Source organism: Anguilla rostrata, chromosome 13 (genome assembly GCF_018555375.3).
Source record: "Anguilla rostrata isolate EN2019 chromosome 13, ASM1855537v3, whole genome shotgun sequence".
Lineage (NCBI taxonomy): Eukaryota > Metazoa > Chordata > Actinopteri > Anguilliformes > Anguillidae > Anguilla > Anguilla rostrata.
The window spans coordinates 21,812,594-21,831,313 of record NC_057945.1 but is presented as its reverse complement, the minus strand read 5'-3'; the positions used below and the strand labels follow the sequence as shown (position 1 = coordinate 21,831,313).

At 39.4% G+C, this 18,720-nt stretch overlaps 1 protein-coding gene across 2 annotated transcripts in view; it reads left to right on the top strand.

Moving 5' to 3' along the window:
• Positions 1-5,766: 5,766 nt before the first annotated feature.
• Positions 5,767-18,720, top strand: part of grm7 (glutamate metabotropic receptor 7) — a 191,011-nt gene continuing 178,057 nt past the window's right edge. Inside the window, exon 1 of one of the 2 annotated variants that reach the window (XM_064305048.1) lies at positions 5,767-7,558. In XM_064305048.1, coding sequence (XP_064161118.1) covers positions 7,049-7,558 — 510 coding nt within the window. In that variant the 5' untranslated portion in view covers positions 5,767-7,048. The remainder of the gene's footprint in view (positions 7,559-18,720) is intronic. The other variant, XM_064305047.1, reaches the window with a different exon arrangement.

Sequence of the window (18,720 nt, the reverse complement as noted above, 5' to 3'; positions counted from 1 at the left end):
GTTGCCGGTTCAAACCCCGCCCTGGGCATGTTGAAGTGTCCTTGAGCAAGACACCTAACCCCTAACTGCTCTGGCGAATGAGAGGCATCAATTGTAAAGCGCTTTGGATAAAAGCGCTATATAAATGCAGTCCATTTACCATTTACCATGATGGTTTGCAGCCTAACAGTAAAATACTGAAACAGGAAAGCTCCATTGAATTTGTTTCTGGGTGATGGCCAAGTTGAACTTTATCCTATCTTTCAATAAAGCAAGGAGTTAAATGCCTATAAAGTCAAGCAAAATGATAAATCATCTTCAGTCATCTATATATGTTCAAGTTTTCTCCATTTATAAAATTATCAGACATTAGCAATGCCAGAAAGAACCAACAAGTGTGAGGTAGCCAAAAATAAAAACAGGTTAGCTTGCTAAATTACATGAATTTGCCTCTACAGAGAAAGAATTGAAACTCTATATTCAAACACATCAGAAAAGATGATACACTTAAATTCTTCACTTGACAAATAACACGCTTTTCTTTACTAACACTAGAAAGCCCGCGTTTCTTTCCTACCTTAAACTGTTCAAAGTTCATCCAACATTACAGCATTGATTTCAGCACCCACAGTGACCTAATTTCATAAAGATTATGAAACATTCTGTTGCAAATCTATATTCTTGATATAAAGAATCAACTTCAACATTTTTGTTTATAATTTACATCGGTTTTGACATATAGGTAAGGGAAAATGTGCCAAGGTGTATTACAGGAACATTGTGAAAAGCGCTAAAATGTGCAAAACAAGCAAAACACAAAATGGAGAAAAGAGTTAAAGAAATCCAAAGTGCAATATTTTTAAAAAGTTATTTCTTCAGTCATGGTGAATTACGCTCGCTTCTACCTTCCCTTTGCTACTGCTATTTCGACTGAGAATAAATGGAAATTAGCTTCTGTTATAACTGTACAGTAGCGGGGCTGGAACCCCAACATTGCCAGTAGGCTATTGCACCTAACTGGGTGACTCCCAGCTGCCTTTTTGTGCCAGAACTCTGAGCCAACACAGTAGCGGAACCTTTTTCAGGATGCCGCCAAGTCTCATTTACTGTACACCCTGTTGCCTCATATTATTTCACAATTCAAAATCCAATAACCCTGATTAGTTTTATTCACATCAAAGAGTCCTAGAGTCCACTCTTGAAATAGGGCCTCCTGTCTTTATAGAGGTTAGTTATAGTTAACTGAAGACCATCAATTTTGCATTTAAGTAAGGGCTAGGTATGATCTGGGGGGGGGGGGGGGGATTGGAAATGAGCCACAAAATTACGCTTTTGGGAGCTTGAATGAAAGAGATGTCCTGGTTTGCAAAATGTCAGTCCAAGCTGAAATCTTGTCACAATAATAGCAATGGAATGGCACTGTTTTGAGCCGCGACCAGTAGAACATAAATTGGCCACTGGCTGATACTTGTCAAGGATAGAATCAGTTTAGAGGGGACTGGTGTGATAAATGTCCTCTGTCTTCTTTAGCAAAGCAATTGCTCCCATTCAATTTATATTAAATTCAGAAACCTATGAGCTGCTTGTTGGCCTCTGGGGAGGCTGAAAACAATGTCACTTATAAAGAAATACACAGCATCCATACATGAAACTCTGCTCTATAAAGGGACCTGTTTCCATTGGTCCCCCATGTAGTTCCCCAGTTTTTCCCTTCATGCTTTTCTGACTGTTGTGAATGTGTACGTTACAGAGACCGTAAATCTCACAATCTCTAAGCCTGTCTGCATGCTAATACGAGGACAGACAGATGACCACTCTTTCTTTTTGTTCAATGTGTTTTAAAACTAATTTAAAACATAAAATGTTTTTGTTTCTTTGTTTTAATAAAATAACACTCAAAGTCTGCCAATCATTATGATTTCCATGCAGAAAGTAATGCTGCATTGTATGGAAAATACAATATGTACCGCTTTAAATAACTTTGTGTCACTACATTAGAATATTATTTTCATAGAAGTTACAGCTCATTGAGCTGGATTCAAACAATGTATGTCCTTATATTTGACTAACAATTAAAAACAACTTGGAAAACTGAGTTTGAGATGTGAAGGCAAGTATCAAATATGTCAAGAAATATGAATATATTGTTTCTTTCAGGTCTTCTGCTTTTGCTCATAAAAAAGTTGCATAATCAAAAATAAAGGGCTTTACTTTCCAGAATCATTGTCACACAGCGCATGGACACAGTCAATGGCGTGGCTAATGGGTGCACTGGGGGTGGCTGGTGAATGTTGATATTTTCGGGAACCCGAGGCAAAAATCTGTGGTTTTCTTCCTTCTGACCGCATTGGCAGAAAATGAGTAGAAGGGTCAGGTGGAGGTGCTCCGCCCAGTTCAACAGCACACACAGTTTGTCCTCCTCCACTACCTCTACCGCACACTCTCTTATACCCATCCCTGCTGATTAGCAACACTGCTCATTTGTTCAGAATGAGGGGCGGGGCTATCCACGAGGGCACCTGGAGCCAATTTGTTTGGTAGTATCTGCCTTCTAGGACCACGCCCCTAGCTCTGTCATAAAGGCTGGGATCATGTGCACATTGCATGGGAAATTCCTGAAATTAATAATCCCCTGTAGAATGGCCTGTGGTTTATTCCACAGACGTAGTTTGATCAAGTGGACGGTGAAAGGCGCAAATGACAGACTTGACTGGCCAAAAAATTCCAATGAGCTGCATCAAAATCGTGTTATGCCATATTAAGCGACACACCCCCATCAGTAGCTCCCTTCCCACTTCGGTGCAGGACAAGTCACAAAATTACCAAATTGCTCAGGCGCATAAAAATCCATGAGCAAAATAGCACATCGCCAGTGCAGCAGCTTGCAATACGTCATGCGTCGGCTGGAAAACAGAGCCCAAAGATTCTATTTCCCAAAGAGTCTAAATATTTACAATATATTAAGGTATATCTTATTCCCATAATCACCATATGAACTAAAAAGTCACAAAAATGTCAATGCCAAGCCTCAGCTATTGTTGTGCACGTGGTGCACTTCACAGTTAACCTGTTAAAATGTGCTAAATTTTAAAAGCAATAAATGTCTGTTGCCAGTGGAAAAAGTAAACATTTTACCTAGCCTTCATTAGAATTTCTTCAGTAAATAATCAGAATTATGATTGGATAATTTGAAAAATGCAAGCTGCGTTAGGCGGTGAGAATAAGATTATCTGTTGAACATGTAGATAATGTAATGTCTCCAGTCATATGTACTGCATAGCTGGCTGCTTCATGCCCAATACCTCACTCCAGATTCATTTTTTAAATTAATAGCACAGCACAGTGGTTCTTGGCTTTGCTCCCTTGTATTGTTATAAAGAACTACAACTTGTTCATGGTTCACTTCCAGCAATCAAGGTTTTGTGTTACTATTGATAAAGTGAGCAGGCTGCCAGGGACTTAATGCGTACCTTGAGATACTTTTTTTTCATGATTAATTGCACTTATATTTCATTTTGTGGGGAAATATAAGACACCAATCGTGTACACAGCCTTTAATCATACTGTGTGGGGAGTTCTTATGTTCTCGTAAGTTATTCAATTAGCATTTCAGTAACAACTGCAATCTCCCAGAGCTCCAATGACCTTCCATCTGGCACATTTATCATTGCACTGTGAATGAAAACCACCATATATTAAAACACTATACCTCGTGGAGATCTATCAGGAAATTAGGTTAGGCCTTGGGATATAGCAAGTTGGTACAGGGACTGAAAGTTCTGAAATAAATTGCTGTAGATTGTCAATATCATGCAAAAGCCATGTATCTTTTTAGTCAGTTTTGTTTTTAGCACACATCAAAAGTTCTCCTTTAGCTCTATGTACTTTCAGAGTTTCAAAACTCAACAACAAATGCACTTGGTTGAAATTCCAAATGTAAAAACCATAATGCTCATTGTAAATGAGAAATAGAAGTACTTTTTCTGCTCTTTTTGAGAATTCCATTCATATTCATATTCATATTTTTTTTGCAGATACAGTTTATGCAAAACAAAATACTTAGTTTTTTGTTACATTCCAATGGTTTTTGTGTTATGTTCCAGTGTTTTTTTTTATTTTATTTTTTAGTTTTTTCTGCTTGATGTTTCGTTTTGCTTTGCGTGATGTTGTGTCTGTTTCCGACTCCCTTACAGGTGGAGACACATGCCATTGCCAGTCAACTCTCTTCAGGAGATGCACATAGCCAAGGATGCCGCTGGACATCACCTGGCAACCACACTGAGGGATGTCTGCTGCTGAGGACACCAAGGACCGTTGCGGGGCAGCATTAGTAGACCGATGCCTGATAATATGCAGATAACGTGCATCTTTTTCCATTAGTCCACAGTCCACTGTCCGCTTCCTGAAATATGCTGTCTGATGACCCTGATGACACTGTAAACTCTGTTATTACCACTTTTTTAAAATAACATACTCGTTAGATAATTTGCTGCAACCTGGTTTACATCTTAGTTATACAAAATTGATTTGGATAAGAGCATAGGTTGTAAGGATTGTTATTGATTACCCCAATTCCTACTTTGGAACATCCACGAGGGATTGAAGTATGAACTTTTGTAAAGAGCACCATTTTTAACTCTGGCGTAAGTTCCATCTACACTAGCTGGCCAGTGAGACCCTGCAACCAGCACTGTATACATGCTTCACATAGCTTTAGAATATGTATGTGCAGTGAGGCAGCCGGGCCAGCAGGAGGCAGGCTAGAGGAAGATGTGGGCATGTGTGTGTGTGTGTGTATGTGTGCCTGTGTGCATGAGATAGAGAGACTGATGAGCAATGAGCAATAGTCATTCTGGCTGACTGAGTCCTTCCCTCCCAGGGCGATGCTACTGCCAATTATATGTCACCCTGTGGGCAGTGGCATAGTCCAAATTCAATACCTGGCTGGGGGGCCCATCCACAAACTGGAACAGTGTCTTAAGAGCATGAGCCACTCATCAGCCCCATGTATATTTGTATGTTGAATGTTAATAATTGACTTGGTTTAGCTTCCTTCATCTTCTGTTGACACAGTGCTATGGAATATCCCAAAAAATTTGACAAGCTACCATTAAATATGTTACATTGGTACTGTGCAAATGCCATGCACCAACAAACCCCACCCTTTTGGATTGAATCCAGAAATCATCACTTAACCACCCCCATCTTCCAGACCTCCTGCCTTCTAACTCAGCATAACCCCACAAAATCACAAGCTTACAAGATCATACCATCACCCGCATCGCCCCCCCCCCACCTTCCACAGATACGCATGCATACCCACACAGCACACGCACGCACACACAAGTGTACACACAGGACTGTGACTCCCACAAAAAAAAAAAAAATCCCCAAACTACTCGTATATGTGCATATCATGCGTCAGAATGATGCAAAATAAAAAAATAAAAAAATAAATAAAAACACGATAAACACTCGCCAAAAAACCTGCTAATCCTATGATGTACTAAGTAGCAGCAGGCCCCCTACAATAATATGATGCCAACCGTATGCTCTTCACCCCGAGCCCTTTTTCAGACTGGTAACTACTTACAATAACTCAAATAATATTACGACAATGTCTATTGAACGTTGATTTATTTTGTAATCACGGAATTATTTATTTTATCATGAGTTTAAAATGAGATGTGGGAGAGCACGAGTGCGCCCACGCCTGTATGTGCGTAAGAGAGAGAGAGAGAGAGAGAGAGAGAGAGAGACCAAGGAAAAGTGCCGGGCAGCTGATTAGGAATGCATATGCTCTCTCTTTCGTTGTGTGATACTACAGCGCTATTTTTCCCGACTACAAGGATTTAAATTCGCTTCCATTAATAAAAAATAAAATAAAAATAAAAAACAATAAAACAGAACAATGTTATTATAAACACGCGTTTCTTGGAGACATATGCATAGACACAGGATTGCAGTGAAATCTATTCCAAAATTGCAATATCGTTCTGTGACAGGACGGAATCAAGGGAGCAGCCCGTCGGAGGGAAAAGAGAAAAACGTTGCAAACTTAATGACGCCCGAGACATTTCGGAAGGCTTAACACTTCTATGGAAATCCAACGCTCGTGCTTTTGAGGACCCGATCCCGGAGGTTTAATAATGACAAGAATGTTTCACAAATAATCCTGCAACGAAATCTGGTGGACAAATAATCGATCTTGCGTTGGAAGTGCTCAGCTTCGAGTCAACTGAAAAATGCATATTTGATTCGGGGTGGAGTGAGAGGAGGCGTCAGTCCTTACATTTGTGCTCAGGGGAAGATACTTGTATTGTCTTCGCTGCGCGTTGTCTTGGGGATTTTTGTAGGGGAGCAGCCAAGCGCTTGATACGGAATTGAATATCTTTTTTTGCTCAAAGACGTAGTATGTGCTCAAATCCTGATCAAATGAAGTTCGTCTGAGCAGAGAGAATATTATGTTGCAACCCTGAATCTAGGTACAGAGAAAATCGTTTCGCTCGTATTGTCTATTATTTCGCAAAAAATAGGTACGTTACCATGTTCTTATAATGTGAACTTTTTGAAATACTCCGATTATCATGAGATCGCACGATAATTAAGGTCATATAACCATTCAAATTATTCGTGCAATTAAGTTATCATCCGTGGCAGTATGTTGTCATTGTAACGTGGGACTCAATGAATCGCATATCCAACTGTGGAATATCGTTGCACCTTGCGCTTCGTATAGAACACATTCTGTCATCACCTTCTTCTGTTCAGTTGTTTTTCTTCAGTGGTCAGCGAGTTCAGTCTTTTGAATGGTTCTTTGAGCAACAAGCTACGTCGAGCGTTGTGATGTTTGGCAGTGGTGCGCACAGTTTGGGCGAATAGCGCATTGTTCTATCGCATAATACTGGGGATTTTCCCCCTTTTTGTAAGATTTCTTCCGTTTTTCTCAGATGAATGGAATGGACTTGCTTTTAATGACTTCGGACCGCGACGGTTTATACATATTTTAAAGAAGTGCCTTGTGTCTTTTCCTTTCCCAATCGAAGTCAGTGGCTGTGGAGGGGAGACCATGGCCATGCACCGTCTTAGTACAGACCAGAAGCCGTACATTGTATGGAGAATATTTTGGATGATGAAGGCGTTTGTGGAACTGACTTTGTCGCAGGAAATTTATGCACCCCATTCCATTAGAATTGAAGGGGATGTGACCTTGGGTGGCCTCTTCCCTGTTCATGCCCGAGGTCTACCTGGGGTACCGTGTGGAGATATCAAAAAGGAGAACGGAATCCACAGGCTGGAAGCAATGATGTATGCTTTGGACCAAATTAACAGCGATGACGATCTTTTGCCCAATATCACCTTAGGTGCGCGCGTGTTAGACACTTGTTCGCGGGACACTTATGCTTTGGAGCAGTCCCTAACTTTTGTACAGGCTCTTATACAAAAAGACACTTCAGATGTGAGGTGTACCAACGGAGAACCTCCGGTGTTTGTCAAGCCAGAGAAAGTTGTTGGGGTGATTGGAGCCTCTGCGAGTTCCGTATCCATCATGGTAGCGAACATTTTACGCCTCTTTCAGGTAAGGGTAACCGGAATACAACAGTATTATTCAATTGTCTTTGAAATGGAGAATATATGCTGTCTTATTTGAAAGACGCTGTCAGAGTCGGATGAGCATTGAGCGTGAATGAATAATAACCCTTGGATGTTTCTGGTTCACGATAAATGCAAACTTATATTCAGAAACGTCTGTAGCCTACACTCCGGTCACTCACATTTTCAGGGTTCTAAAGACTTCGAAATATCACAGTTATTATGACAAAAATCAATGCGGTTGGTTCCCTTTCATCGCAGGTTGAAACTCGGTTAAATTTAAAATAAAGCTAAAGGAAATTAAATGTTTGAAATAATCTATTTTGCAATACAGATACATCGTGATGCAGTGAGGTTTAAAATTAATGATATGAAAAGGTTGTCATAACACAAATCGATATTGTTTGACGTAGACGCACATGCAGAGTGTCGCTTCAGCGATGGTGCTGAAAGAACAGCTCCATTTCACTGCCGCTTGCCTTCACATAAATTCCTTCGCGGTCCCGATGGTGCGTCAGTGCTTGCGTTTTCCGAGTGCATTAAACTTTCAGGCGCATTAAAAATCGCATCAAACGTCGAGAATGCAAGTGAACCAACGCTTTCCATTTGACTTCATATGTAAGTCCTTGCACGTATTATTCGTTGCCTATTCATGACAGACATGAATGATTTTCGGAACGTTAAGGAACTTCAGTTTTGCGACAGCTGTTCTAGGCGCACTGTTCTGTGCTCAGATATTGCAAAGATACAGCTGAAGATCCACAGTACGGTCCGGTGATTATATGATGGTTGTACATAACGGCCGGAGAGTTGCATTATTAGACCTGGTGTATTTCACAAGAAGAAGAAAATTGATTCGTGCAGGTATCGTAGTTATGATGTTATCGACACAGCGACGAGAGTTGCCAGTATCTGAGCAAAACATATACAATTAGCTAACACATTTATGTTATGCATGTGTGCGTCTGCGCATGTGTGTGGGGACCGGGGGAATTATGTAAGTACATGTACAGTAGTTTTGCACATATATTCCTGACCATACAAACAATTCAGATGTTCAGTTTGAATAATAATAATAGCCGAATATATCACAGCATTATAAAAAGGATTTCATATTGCTGTATTTGTTCCGAGAAACCCTGAAACATAATTATATGAATGGACGCAATGGACGCTACTTTAAGAATTCCCAGATGAAAGACAGATAAATATTTTTGCTACTCACAGTTATCTTTGACAGTTTATTTTGATCAATGAATGCCTTTTCATTCACGTATATATTTTAGACAAATTCTAACTCAGTCATGCATCACTTGGAGCTTTATATGAGTAGTTCAGTCAGCTTTCACCAAATGATGTCCCAACCCAACACATGAGCTGATCATAAAGTATACTAAGCTTGAGTGAGATCATGAACATCAATATACTGTCGGCCCAGAAGACAGTCTAGTATATTCTTTCGCCCTGTCTCTGTCTCCCTCTCTCTCCCTCTCTCTCTCTCTCCTTTCTCAAATGGAACACTTATCCTCTAACAGAGATAGGTCTCTTGCTAGTCATATGCGGAACATTAAAAACCTGCAGCCAGCTGGAAAACCTAAACAAACTCTACCGCAGAAATAGCCTGTACTGAGGGTTTTGCACTCATGACAGGCATGTACAGTGCCTGTCGGTATAACAGTGCATTTTTTGAACATTTATTCAAGCCAAAGTGCTGGTCTAAGTGGCTATTTAAAAATATGCTATTCAATGCTAGCAAAGTACTTATCATGCTTTTAGCTGCTTTCCAAAATAACAAGCAGCTTTCTCACAACAAATTCCTTCCCCCACATCCACCCTCCTTCTTGCCACCAGCTACAATTTACAAAGCTGCAGTTTACAATTCCATTAATCTTGGTCCCTGGGGCTTTGTGGCAGTTTTATGTGCTTTTTTCCTTCTTCTTCTTTCTCTTCCTTGTGCCTTTGCTGATTTCAAGACTGTCACAGTCAGTTGTGAGGCGTCTCTCCTAAGGTGTTTTCTTCTGCTGGAATGGAAGGACTGGGCTGGGAATGGTTGGAGACTAAGAAACAGCAGATGTGACAACACACACTCATTACAGGGACTAAGCCAAGCTCTGGGTATGCAAAGCAGACTCCCTTGAGTTTATGAGACAAATGGGGCCACAGATTGTGGAGCGTGAAGCTTGACCACAATGTCAGCTGTAAAATTAGGGACTCTCTTTACTCCCCCTTAAAGTGGATCACCATTGATTTAGATCAGCGAAATGTATTTCTTTCTGCTTTAAACACACACACATTCTTTCTTCTCCAATAGCATTTTAAAGATAGTTTGAAAGAGACAGTTTAAAAGTGAAATACTGTAAAGCTTGCATTATTACTTGTAGATGTAGTGAAAAAACACATTATGGAAAAAAATGCTAATATGCAAATTGTAGCAATTACCTCTGGTAATGTTCAAATATTTATGTTTAGTAAAATCAGTCAGTCGAAATATCAGTCAATGCCAAATTTATACACCAAGTGTTCTTTTGCTTTCTGTAAAATCTAAGAAATGCTTCTGATCTTCTGATTTCATGGTGGGATTTGAGAAATCTTGGGTAAAGAGACATTGTGTGCATACTCTCACGTGTCTCATGAGCATATATTTAGTATTTATTTCAATACATAAATCAGATATTTTCATTCAGTGGTTCTGAAACATGATGAAAATGACAGATGTTTTAGATTTATCTGGGCAAGCAGTGTTTATATGGACTTTTTGTCTTTCTTTATAATTTATATCCTTTCTTTTCTAATGCTTTCTTATGCTTTTTGAATACTACTTATGTTGCATGCCAACAGTGACTTGTGCTCAGTACAGAGCCACAGGAGGATAAATCATTATATTCTTACTGTTATACTCTCGGCTAGTAGACATTTTAGCTCACCTGGAGGTTAGTTCTGCTCTGATAATTTCTTTGACTTTTCTGTGGTTCATTCACTGTGCACCACTGTCTTCCGGAGCCTTGCTGAACTAATAGCCCGCTCCGCTCTTGCTTGGTCATTCAAATGAGAGGCACTCCAAGAAGTGAGCCCGCAGCAGGTTTTCACCATGGGCAGCAAATGTGGCTCAGAATGAATCATCAAGTCACAGTGTCAAATATGATTCAATCACATATGCCATATTTTCTGTATTTTTGTGCTGTAATGGGAAAAATGATGCTGCTGCTATCAAATGCAAAATCATATAAGCCAATGTTTTTTTTTTCTTCCTTTTGAACTTCTGGAAGACTTCTCTGTCTTCTGTTTACAATCCCCACTCAATAAATAAATAAATAAATAAATAATATGTTATTGTCTGACACACAGATACATTAAAATACATAATTTATGCAGCTCTAAATATATATACAGTGATCTCTCTAAGGAAATACTTTCATACCCTCACACCTGAATTAACTTTAGTATAGACAAAGAATGCTTGGAGCTATTATGTTTATGCCCGGTGTTTCTGTTGCAAGAGGTATTTTTTTGGCAGCATTTTTTTTGGTTTGTGAGCTTTTCGACACCTTTGCAGCCCACTTTTTACTGAAGCTGCAAGCCCTTTAGATTACTTGCAACGATTGCATAAAAACTTGAAGAAAGCCTTCCATCATTTTTGACTATTACCACATCGTTTGTTAACCTTTAAAGGCATACTATGCAGGATTTCTTGGCCTGTGTTTATAATCAAAGAAGTATCCTCCTCCGTCTTCAATCCAACCCAATCACATCGAGTAAGTTACCCCACGCAACGTAGCTTGATGGATAACTAGAGGTAACAGTACTGTGAAATGAGTGACTGTGGGCAACAGTAAGAATGCAGATTTGATTACAGCTTAACTAATTCCATTATGTTGACTATAATAGTGGTTTTATTGTTGGAACTTTAAATAATAAAAAAAGTCAGGCCCTTGCAAAAGTCCTTATTGTCGCCAGCTTCACACTTCCAGTAACATTACTTACAGGTCCAACAGAAAACAAGCCAACTACGCGTCGCTTTTAATCCCCTTGGCTGACACCACCAAGGAAAAACAATTCCATGTTTAACTCTAGTTCTTGAATGAGCCCCGTCGGTTTGTCTTTTTTGCTTAACTGCATCTGGACTTCTTCGCTAGCTAGCTCTGCAGCCACACCCACCCCTCCCCACACAGAAAACAGCACCACACCCAGAAATGTCCAGAACATATAAAATAACAAATTGAGGTAAAGGTGCATTAATTTGAATAAATGTGTAAAGGCAGAGATTGCCAGTGCATCATAGATATGCCTTAGCATGGTTATTTTATGATATTTTCGAGGTAAAATCCTGTATAGCATGCCTTTAATGATATTTAATGCTATAAACAGGGATGAATATACTTCAAATTTTAAGCAGTACACTCAGCCAGTATACAAAGGACATTTGTGGTAATCTCTCACAAGGTCTTAAAAATCATTTGTAAAGGCTGAACTTAGTGCCTGGTTTAACTGATGTGGAAGGAGATTTACAATGCATACACAACCTACATATTAACACAGATGCCATTTCACAGGTCAACTTTAATTGTTGTGGAATTAGTTCAGCAATAGCTTGAGGAATGGGAGGTAATGACAGTTCAAATAAAAGGTTTAATTCAGAGGGTTACATTTATGAAAATGGAGAATGATACATTTCAGTAGGGACTGTAGAATTAAATGCAGTAAAAATATGAATCATTCTATTTAACAGCAAATCATTTCATGTTAAATGTTAAATGTCAATGTGCTAATGAAAGGTACCACTTCTTCTAAATGAAAGAAAATAGATCAGTATAAAACTGATGGGCCTGATTTATTATATATTACACTCAGATACATACATATTCAGTGCCCTCCCTGGACATATTTTGTCTTGATTTGGCTCTGTACTACAATTTTAGATTTCAATCAATTCACATGTGAATAAAATGCTGATTCTCATCTTTTATCAAAGGGTATTTTTTTTTACATTTCGATTTCACCATGTAGAAATTACAGCACTTTATACACATAGCCTCTTGTTTCAGGACTCCATAATGTTTGGGACAAATGGCAATTGATTCTTTAGTGCAGATATAAGAGAGCGTTCAGTATTCAGTCTTGATTCCAGGCTTTTGATTGCCTTTGGAGTCTATTAGTGGCATTTGTCAACATGAGGACAAGAGTTGTGCCAATGTAGGTCAAGGCTGATAAATAAGATTAAAAAAATAGTCAGAGACATAGGGCAAAACTTAGGCTTGCCAAAATTGACTATTTGGAGCATTATTATTAAGACCAAAGGGCCTGGTAGGTCAAAGAAGACCTCTACAGGTGATGACTGAAGAATTCTCATAATTATGAAGAAAACCCCCCAAACACCTGTCCGACAGATCAGCAACAGTCTTTACGAGGCAGGCGTGGATGTGTCAGTGGCTACTGTCTGCAGAAGACTTCAAAAACAGAACTACAGAGGCTGCACAGCAACACTGCAAGATGCAAACCCCTAGTTAGCCGCAACAACAGGGTGGCCAGGTTATAGTTTGCTAAGAAGTACCTAAAACAACCTGCAAAAGTTCTTGTGGACAGATGAGACCAAGATTCACTTGTATCGAAGTGATGGCAAAAGCAAAGTGCGGAGGTAGAAAGGAACTGCCAAATATCCAAAGCATAGCACCTCTGCGAACATGGTGGTGGGGGTGTTATGGTTTGGGCATCTATGGCTGCCACAGGTACCGGCTCACTTGTCTTCATTGATGATGCAACGACTGAGAGCAGCAGCAGAATAAATACAGAAATTTCCCCAAAAGTGCTTCATCTTGCTGCAAGACAATGATTCCAAACATACTGCTAAAGCAACAAAAGAGTTTTTCAAAGCCAAAAACAGGACAATTCTTGTCTTGACTTGAATCCAATTACACCTGTGTTTCATATGCTGAAGAGAAAATTTAAGGCAGGCTGGACAAGATACTCAGAACTTGGTGTTGTCTATGAGTTGGAGACTTAGAACAATCATTGCATGCAAAGGATATGTGATAAAGTATACATGACTACTTTGATTTACATAATATTAATATGTCCTAAACACTGTGGTGCCCTGAAATGGTGGGCTATGTACAAAAAGTTCTGTAATTTCCACATAGTGAAATCAAAATGTATAAAAAATACCCTTAAATAAATGCTACAAATCTGCTCCTTAACAACAAGTGAATTGTTTTATTACAAATCTAAAATTGTGGCGTACAGACCCAAATCAAGTAAAAATTATACATGTGCGCACACGCAACAATGCTAATGATGCTAACCATTGGAGGATATTACTTCACTTAGACAGTGATTTTGCTAATAACGGAATGGATAAAGCAGTGTGTGTTCTATATATGTAATATATATGTATATACAATCTATATACATCGATTTCGGGTGAACTATCATTTCAAGGCTACTTTGTGTTTTTAGGCAGCTGCTAACCTCTAATGGCCACGTTCAGTTTTGGTTTCTTAATGTGTCTTGCAGAGCAAGTCAAATATCAAGGCATTCAAATCTTTGCCTTAAAAGCCAATTGAAAGCATTTAAGGTCCATTGTTAACATGGCACATTAACTTGTTCCTTCTCAAATTACCATCAAAGTGAACTTAGAGCAGGACTCAGTGGGAAGGATCGATGTACCAAGTTATTTATGATACTAGAGAAATCTCCACTGCCAGGCCACTCACTACTTAAGGTTTTCCCCAATATGATGCAAAATTAAATTAGCATGTTATGAACTACATTCGAGAGCATTATCTATGTGCATGGCTCTCAGTTCTTGTGTTTGCCTAAAGCACTTTGAACAATTGTCTGACTTACAATGGAAAAGTGCACTACACAAATGATGATGATGATGATTATTATAATTATTGTTATTATTATTATTATTATTATTATTGTTGTTATTAAGCATCCACTCTCACAAAAAAGTGTCTCATTGGTGAACATTTCTTTCAAAGCTTATTTTGTGATTCTTTGTACAGTAACTTCGTAATGCGCTCCAAAAAAAGCATTGCGAGAAAAATTACACTGCTGATCTCATGCTTAAAATGGCGGTATGTACTGTCCTTTGCTCAGTCAGCAATCATTGACTTTTTATCAAAAGTGCAAACAGCTATCATTGAATTGTGCTAGAATGTTATGATGCACAGAATGACAAGCTGAATGTGTTGACTGTTTTCTTCTTCCCCCCACTCCTAGCAAAACTTTGGAAACAGAATTAATTGTAAAGTGCACAGCAAACAAATTAGTGGTAGAATCAAAACAAAATCAAATCCTAATGAGCTTTTCGGTATCTGTATGTGGTGCATATACTGTATGAGTGTGTGGGGTAACCTCCAGCTATTCAAGCCAGAGAAGGAATGTGTAGCGGTCCTGTTTCTGGTGAAGAATTGAGGGAGAAGAAGCAGCGAAGCACGAAAAAAGTTACTCCATAAATGCTGAGCAGAAGAGACAAACCAGAAACTTGCCCAACAAGACTTGTCCTCTGCAAATAGCTGCATGTCACCACATGTATTTATTTATTTTTATGTATGTCATGTCTTACGTTTGATTTGAACACTCTTTCTGCTATACACAGAACAAGCTGGCAATGGGGTATGACTTCGACATGGGCTTAATGTACAGAGAGAATGAAACAAACCGATGTGTGCATTGCGGGTTTATTTCATTCTACAGCTCTTCAGTGCACCTGCAAACTTTAAGGCACAGATGTCGTTTCCAGGGCAAAGAATGTCCCAAGCTTTTGTGAAAGTCTGTTGTTCTAGGGACTGTGCCACACATTTCACTGGATAAAGATGCTAAATTGAATTCACAATCAGCATAAAGTAGCATAATGTGTAGTCCATATTGTCTTAGTTTTTCCAGTCACAACTTCAGATAGTTATGTTTTGTTCAGCAGTGTCATTCAAATTTCATGTATTGAACACAAGCTGATAAAATCTGCAATTAAGTTCTTTGAGAAGAAATATGCAAGAAGCACATTTCTTTAATTATAGATATGTAAGCAGGGCAATAAAACGGGACTATTCTGCGATGCACAGTACCCTACAGCTACTGAATGACCAGTCTGCGGTGGACACCTGCTTCCTGTCCACAAAAGCACATGCTGATGGATGAGCTGATTTTGATCATGCCACATGTCTCTGATGTTTTTTGGGTGGGGGGAAGTGGGGACAAGGGGGAGGGAAACAAAATTCTGATGGTTCTAATTATCCCCATATTTAGACCAGACATTAATTAATGTATCCTTGTCAAAAAATGAGCCACAATTATAAACAAATGGGCTATTAATTTAGCAAGACAGCAATGATTAACACAAGCATATGCTTATTTTCTTAAACTGGTACAATACTGTACCGCTTGCAAACTGATGAGTTTCTGAGCTTCAGTTTGCCTAGTGAAGCAAAATTTACAGTTAGAACAGTTAAATGAAATAAAAAATGGAACTATTAAAAAAGACTTGTATTCGTGGTAGCATTGGTCATTTACTGAAGGAAAAATGCATAGCATTCCAGCATCAACTGTGATCTACAGGAAGAATTCACAGACATACAGTTATTGTCATTATCTAATTTTTTTACACAAAATGGGTTTTTAAGTGGGACCGGCACTGCGGTGGCTACAGCATTAAACTGTTGGCCAACCTGTGTTTTTGAATCTGTGCTATGGTTCCAACGCTGCCACTATTTGCTATAGCTACCGCTCTGAGAACTACTGTGGCAAATCTTTTCATGTTCTTTTGCATTTTTGTACAACTAATAGCCTTGCGTATAGTTTTTGATGCCACCATAAAGCAATTTATATTCCATACCTGAAGGCTAGATACCAACAAATGAATACCAATGATTTCAATATGACCTTTGCACTTCAAAGAAATTTTGTTATTTGATGTTTCACATGATCATGACTGAAAGAAGATCATGTGAATCCTTTGCTTGCCTTAGTCAAGATGCCTTGATTCACAAATCTGACTGAACACAGTATGCCAATTAAGCTGACCTTAAGACCGATACCCTATGATACTACCTACTTGTCCATCTTACACCAACGTCTTCTGGTTCAAAACCCCTGGAAAACAGTTGTTTGACTCCCCTAATGGAAATGAAACTCAACTGGTGATTCATGTTGAGATTCTCCTGAAGATGGAGGTGGATGTATGATATGTTTGTTTGGATGTATCTGTCATTCCTTCCTGTTTGTAACTATGTGAAACTGTCACTTGAAGATGCAAGACAAATTGCAGTGTAATCAGACAATTAAGTATCATCATATCAAAAAGTATCATATAAGATTTGGTGGTGAACTGATGATTCATTTGGGATCTCATGTCAATGTTTGCTGGTTTTCACTCGATTTTTGTATGGAGTGAAAAATGGAGTGAATCTCTTGCAAGGAATGGTATTTCTAGTTTATGTTTTTATATTTGTATTCACGCTGAGGAAATAGACACACACTGTATATATAAGGGAAATTGCCCGTGTGTGGCTTTGTACTTTGCACAGAGGAGCCCTCCCACTCGCCCTGTGAGACTTCTCTATCTGAAGGCTGCCTAACCAAGTGGAATGCATGCGGCTGACAGGCCCGTGGCTCAGGCCTCACAGGGGGTGGCTTTAGGTGTAGTTTAGCCATGACATCAAAATGAGGCCTGTAATGTGTTGGGGCACCTTGTGTGCAGACGCAGAGGCGGCGGGAATCACGCCTCCACCCCCACCCCACCCACCCACCACATTCTGCGCTACAGCAGGAGGCTCCCAAGAAAAGATGAGACGTGTATTATTTTATTCCTCCGCTCCTTATTTATTTATTTTTTTTAGTGCGGAATCTTTCCTCTGGTTCCCCACATGAATACGCTAAAATGTGTATCTTTTCAGCAGTTTGGAACAGCAGAAACACGTGACTGCTGGCTTTGGCTGCTATGGATGAGAACCTCTGGTGTACATTATTCTGAGAGCCCCTGCTGGTCTTCCTTATTTTTATAACTAGGAGAGAGGTTACATGGGTACGCATATACCTTGCTGTAATGGTCTCTCAAAACTTTACAAAAACTCTTATCTGTATGAGAACAAGGACCCCTTGAAAAACTGGGTTTTGGCTAGTTTCTATCCTAATTATCATCTCATAAAATAAATGATCTGCTTGCAGTGCAAGCCTTTGACTCTAAGGACTCTGGGTAAATTATATTGTGCATATAGTTCATGTTGTTTGCACTTATGCAGAACATTCTTCATTTTAAACCACAAGGATGGATGGTAAAGAATACATTCAAATCATATGGTAAAATATTCAGTGAGTGTACTACGCTAGTACACGCTATTGAATAAATCATGCTGATAAAATAATTTTCCATGTTATTTTCAAGGTACCAAAGAGAACAGTGCAAGGAAACAACAATCAATTGTCTTTTTTGCCTTCAAAAGCAATGGAAATGAAATGCCCTATTTGTTTGTTTTTTTTATCCCAGAATTATAAAATAAATATATTGTAAATGAATAGGCTTAAAAAGCCCTACCTTTGACATCTCCTAAAATACCCTGAAAATATCCTGCTTCATTTCCATTCAGCAATAAGCAGTTGGAAATGGAGACTGAGGACGGTGTACCTTCAGCAAAGCGAGCGCTGGTTACCCCCTAAGCTGCTGTTTCTGGCCCTCTTGTAGGGGCTCTCGTAAGCTGGCCTCACACAGTGCCCTGTCAGGCTGTGCGCTCCAGAGATGTTCCCATCTCCTCAAGTGCCGTTGGGCTCTATGAATTTACCAGATGATTGCACTGCCATTGTGTGTTAGCCTCTGCGCTTCACTGCTAGAGGAACAAACGCATGAGCCAAGAGGCTGCTGGTGTCCTCCTCCTCTGGGGACTCATGTTTGCCAAGTTAGGGGGCTCATCTTACCTCCTGACCCAGCTGAAGTAATGGGGCTGGTCTATACCCACTGACCCAGTCATGGTTATGAGGTTGGTCTATAGCTCATCACCCAACTGAAGTAATGGGGCTGGTCTGTACCCACTGACCCAGCTGAAGTAATGGGGTCAGTCTATACCCACTGCAATTTGCCCATGTATTGTACAATCTTGCAAATCCTTGATATTATGTTTCATTTCAAAGCACTTCTGTTTACTCCATTTCAAAGGT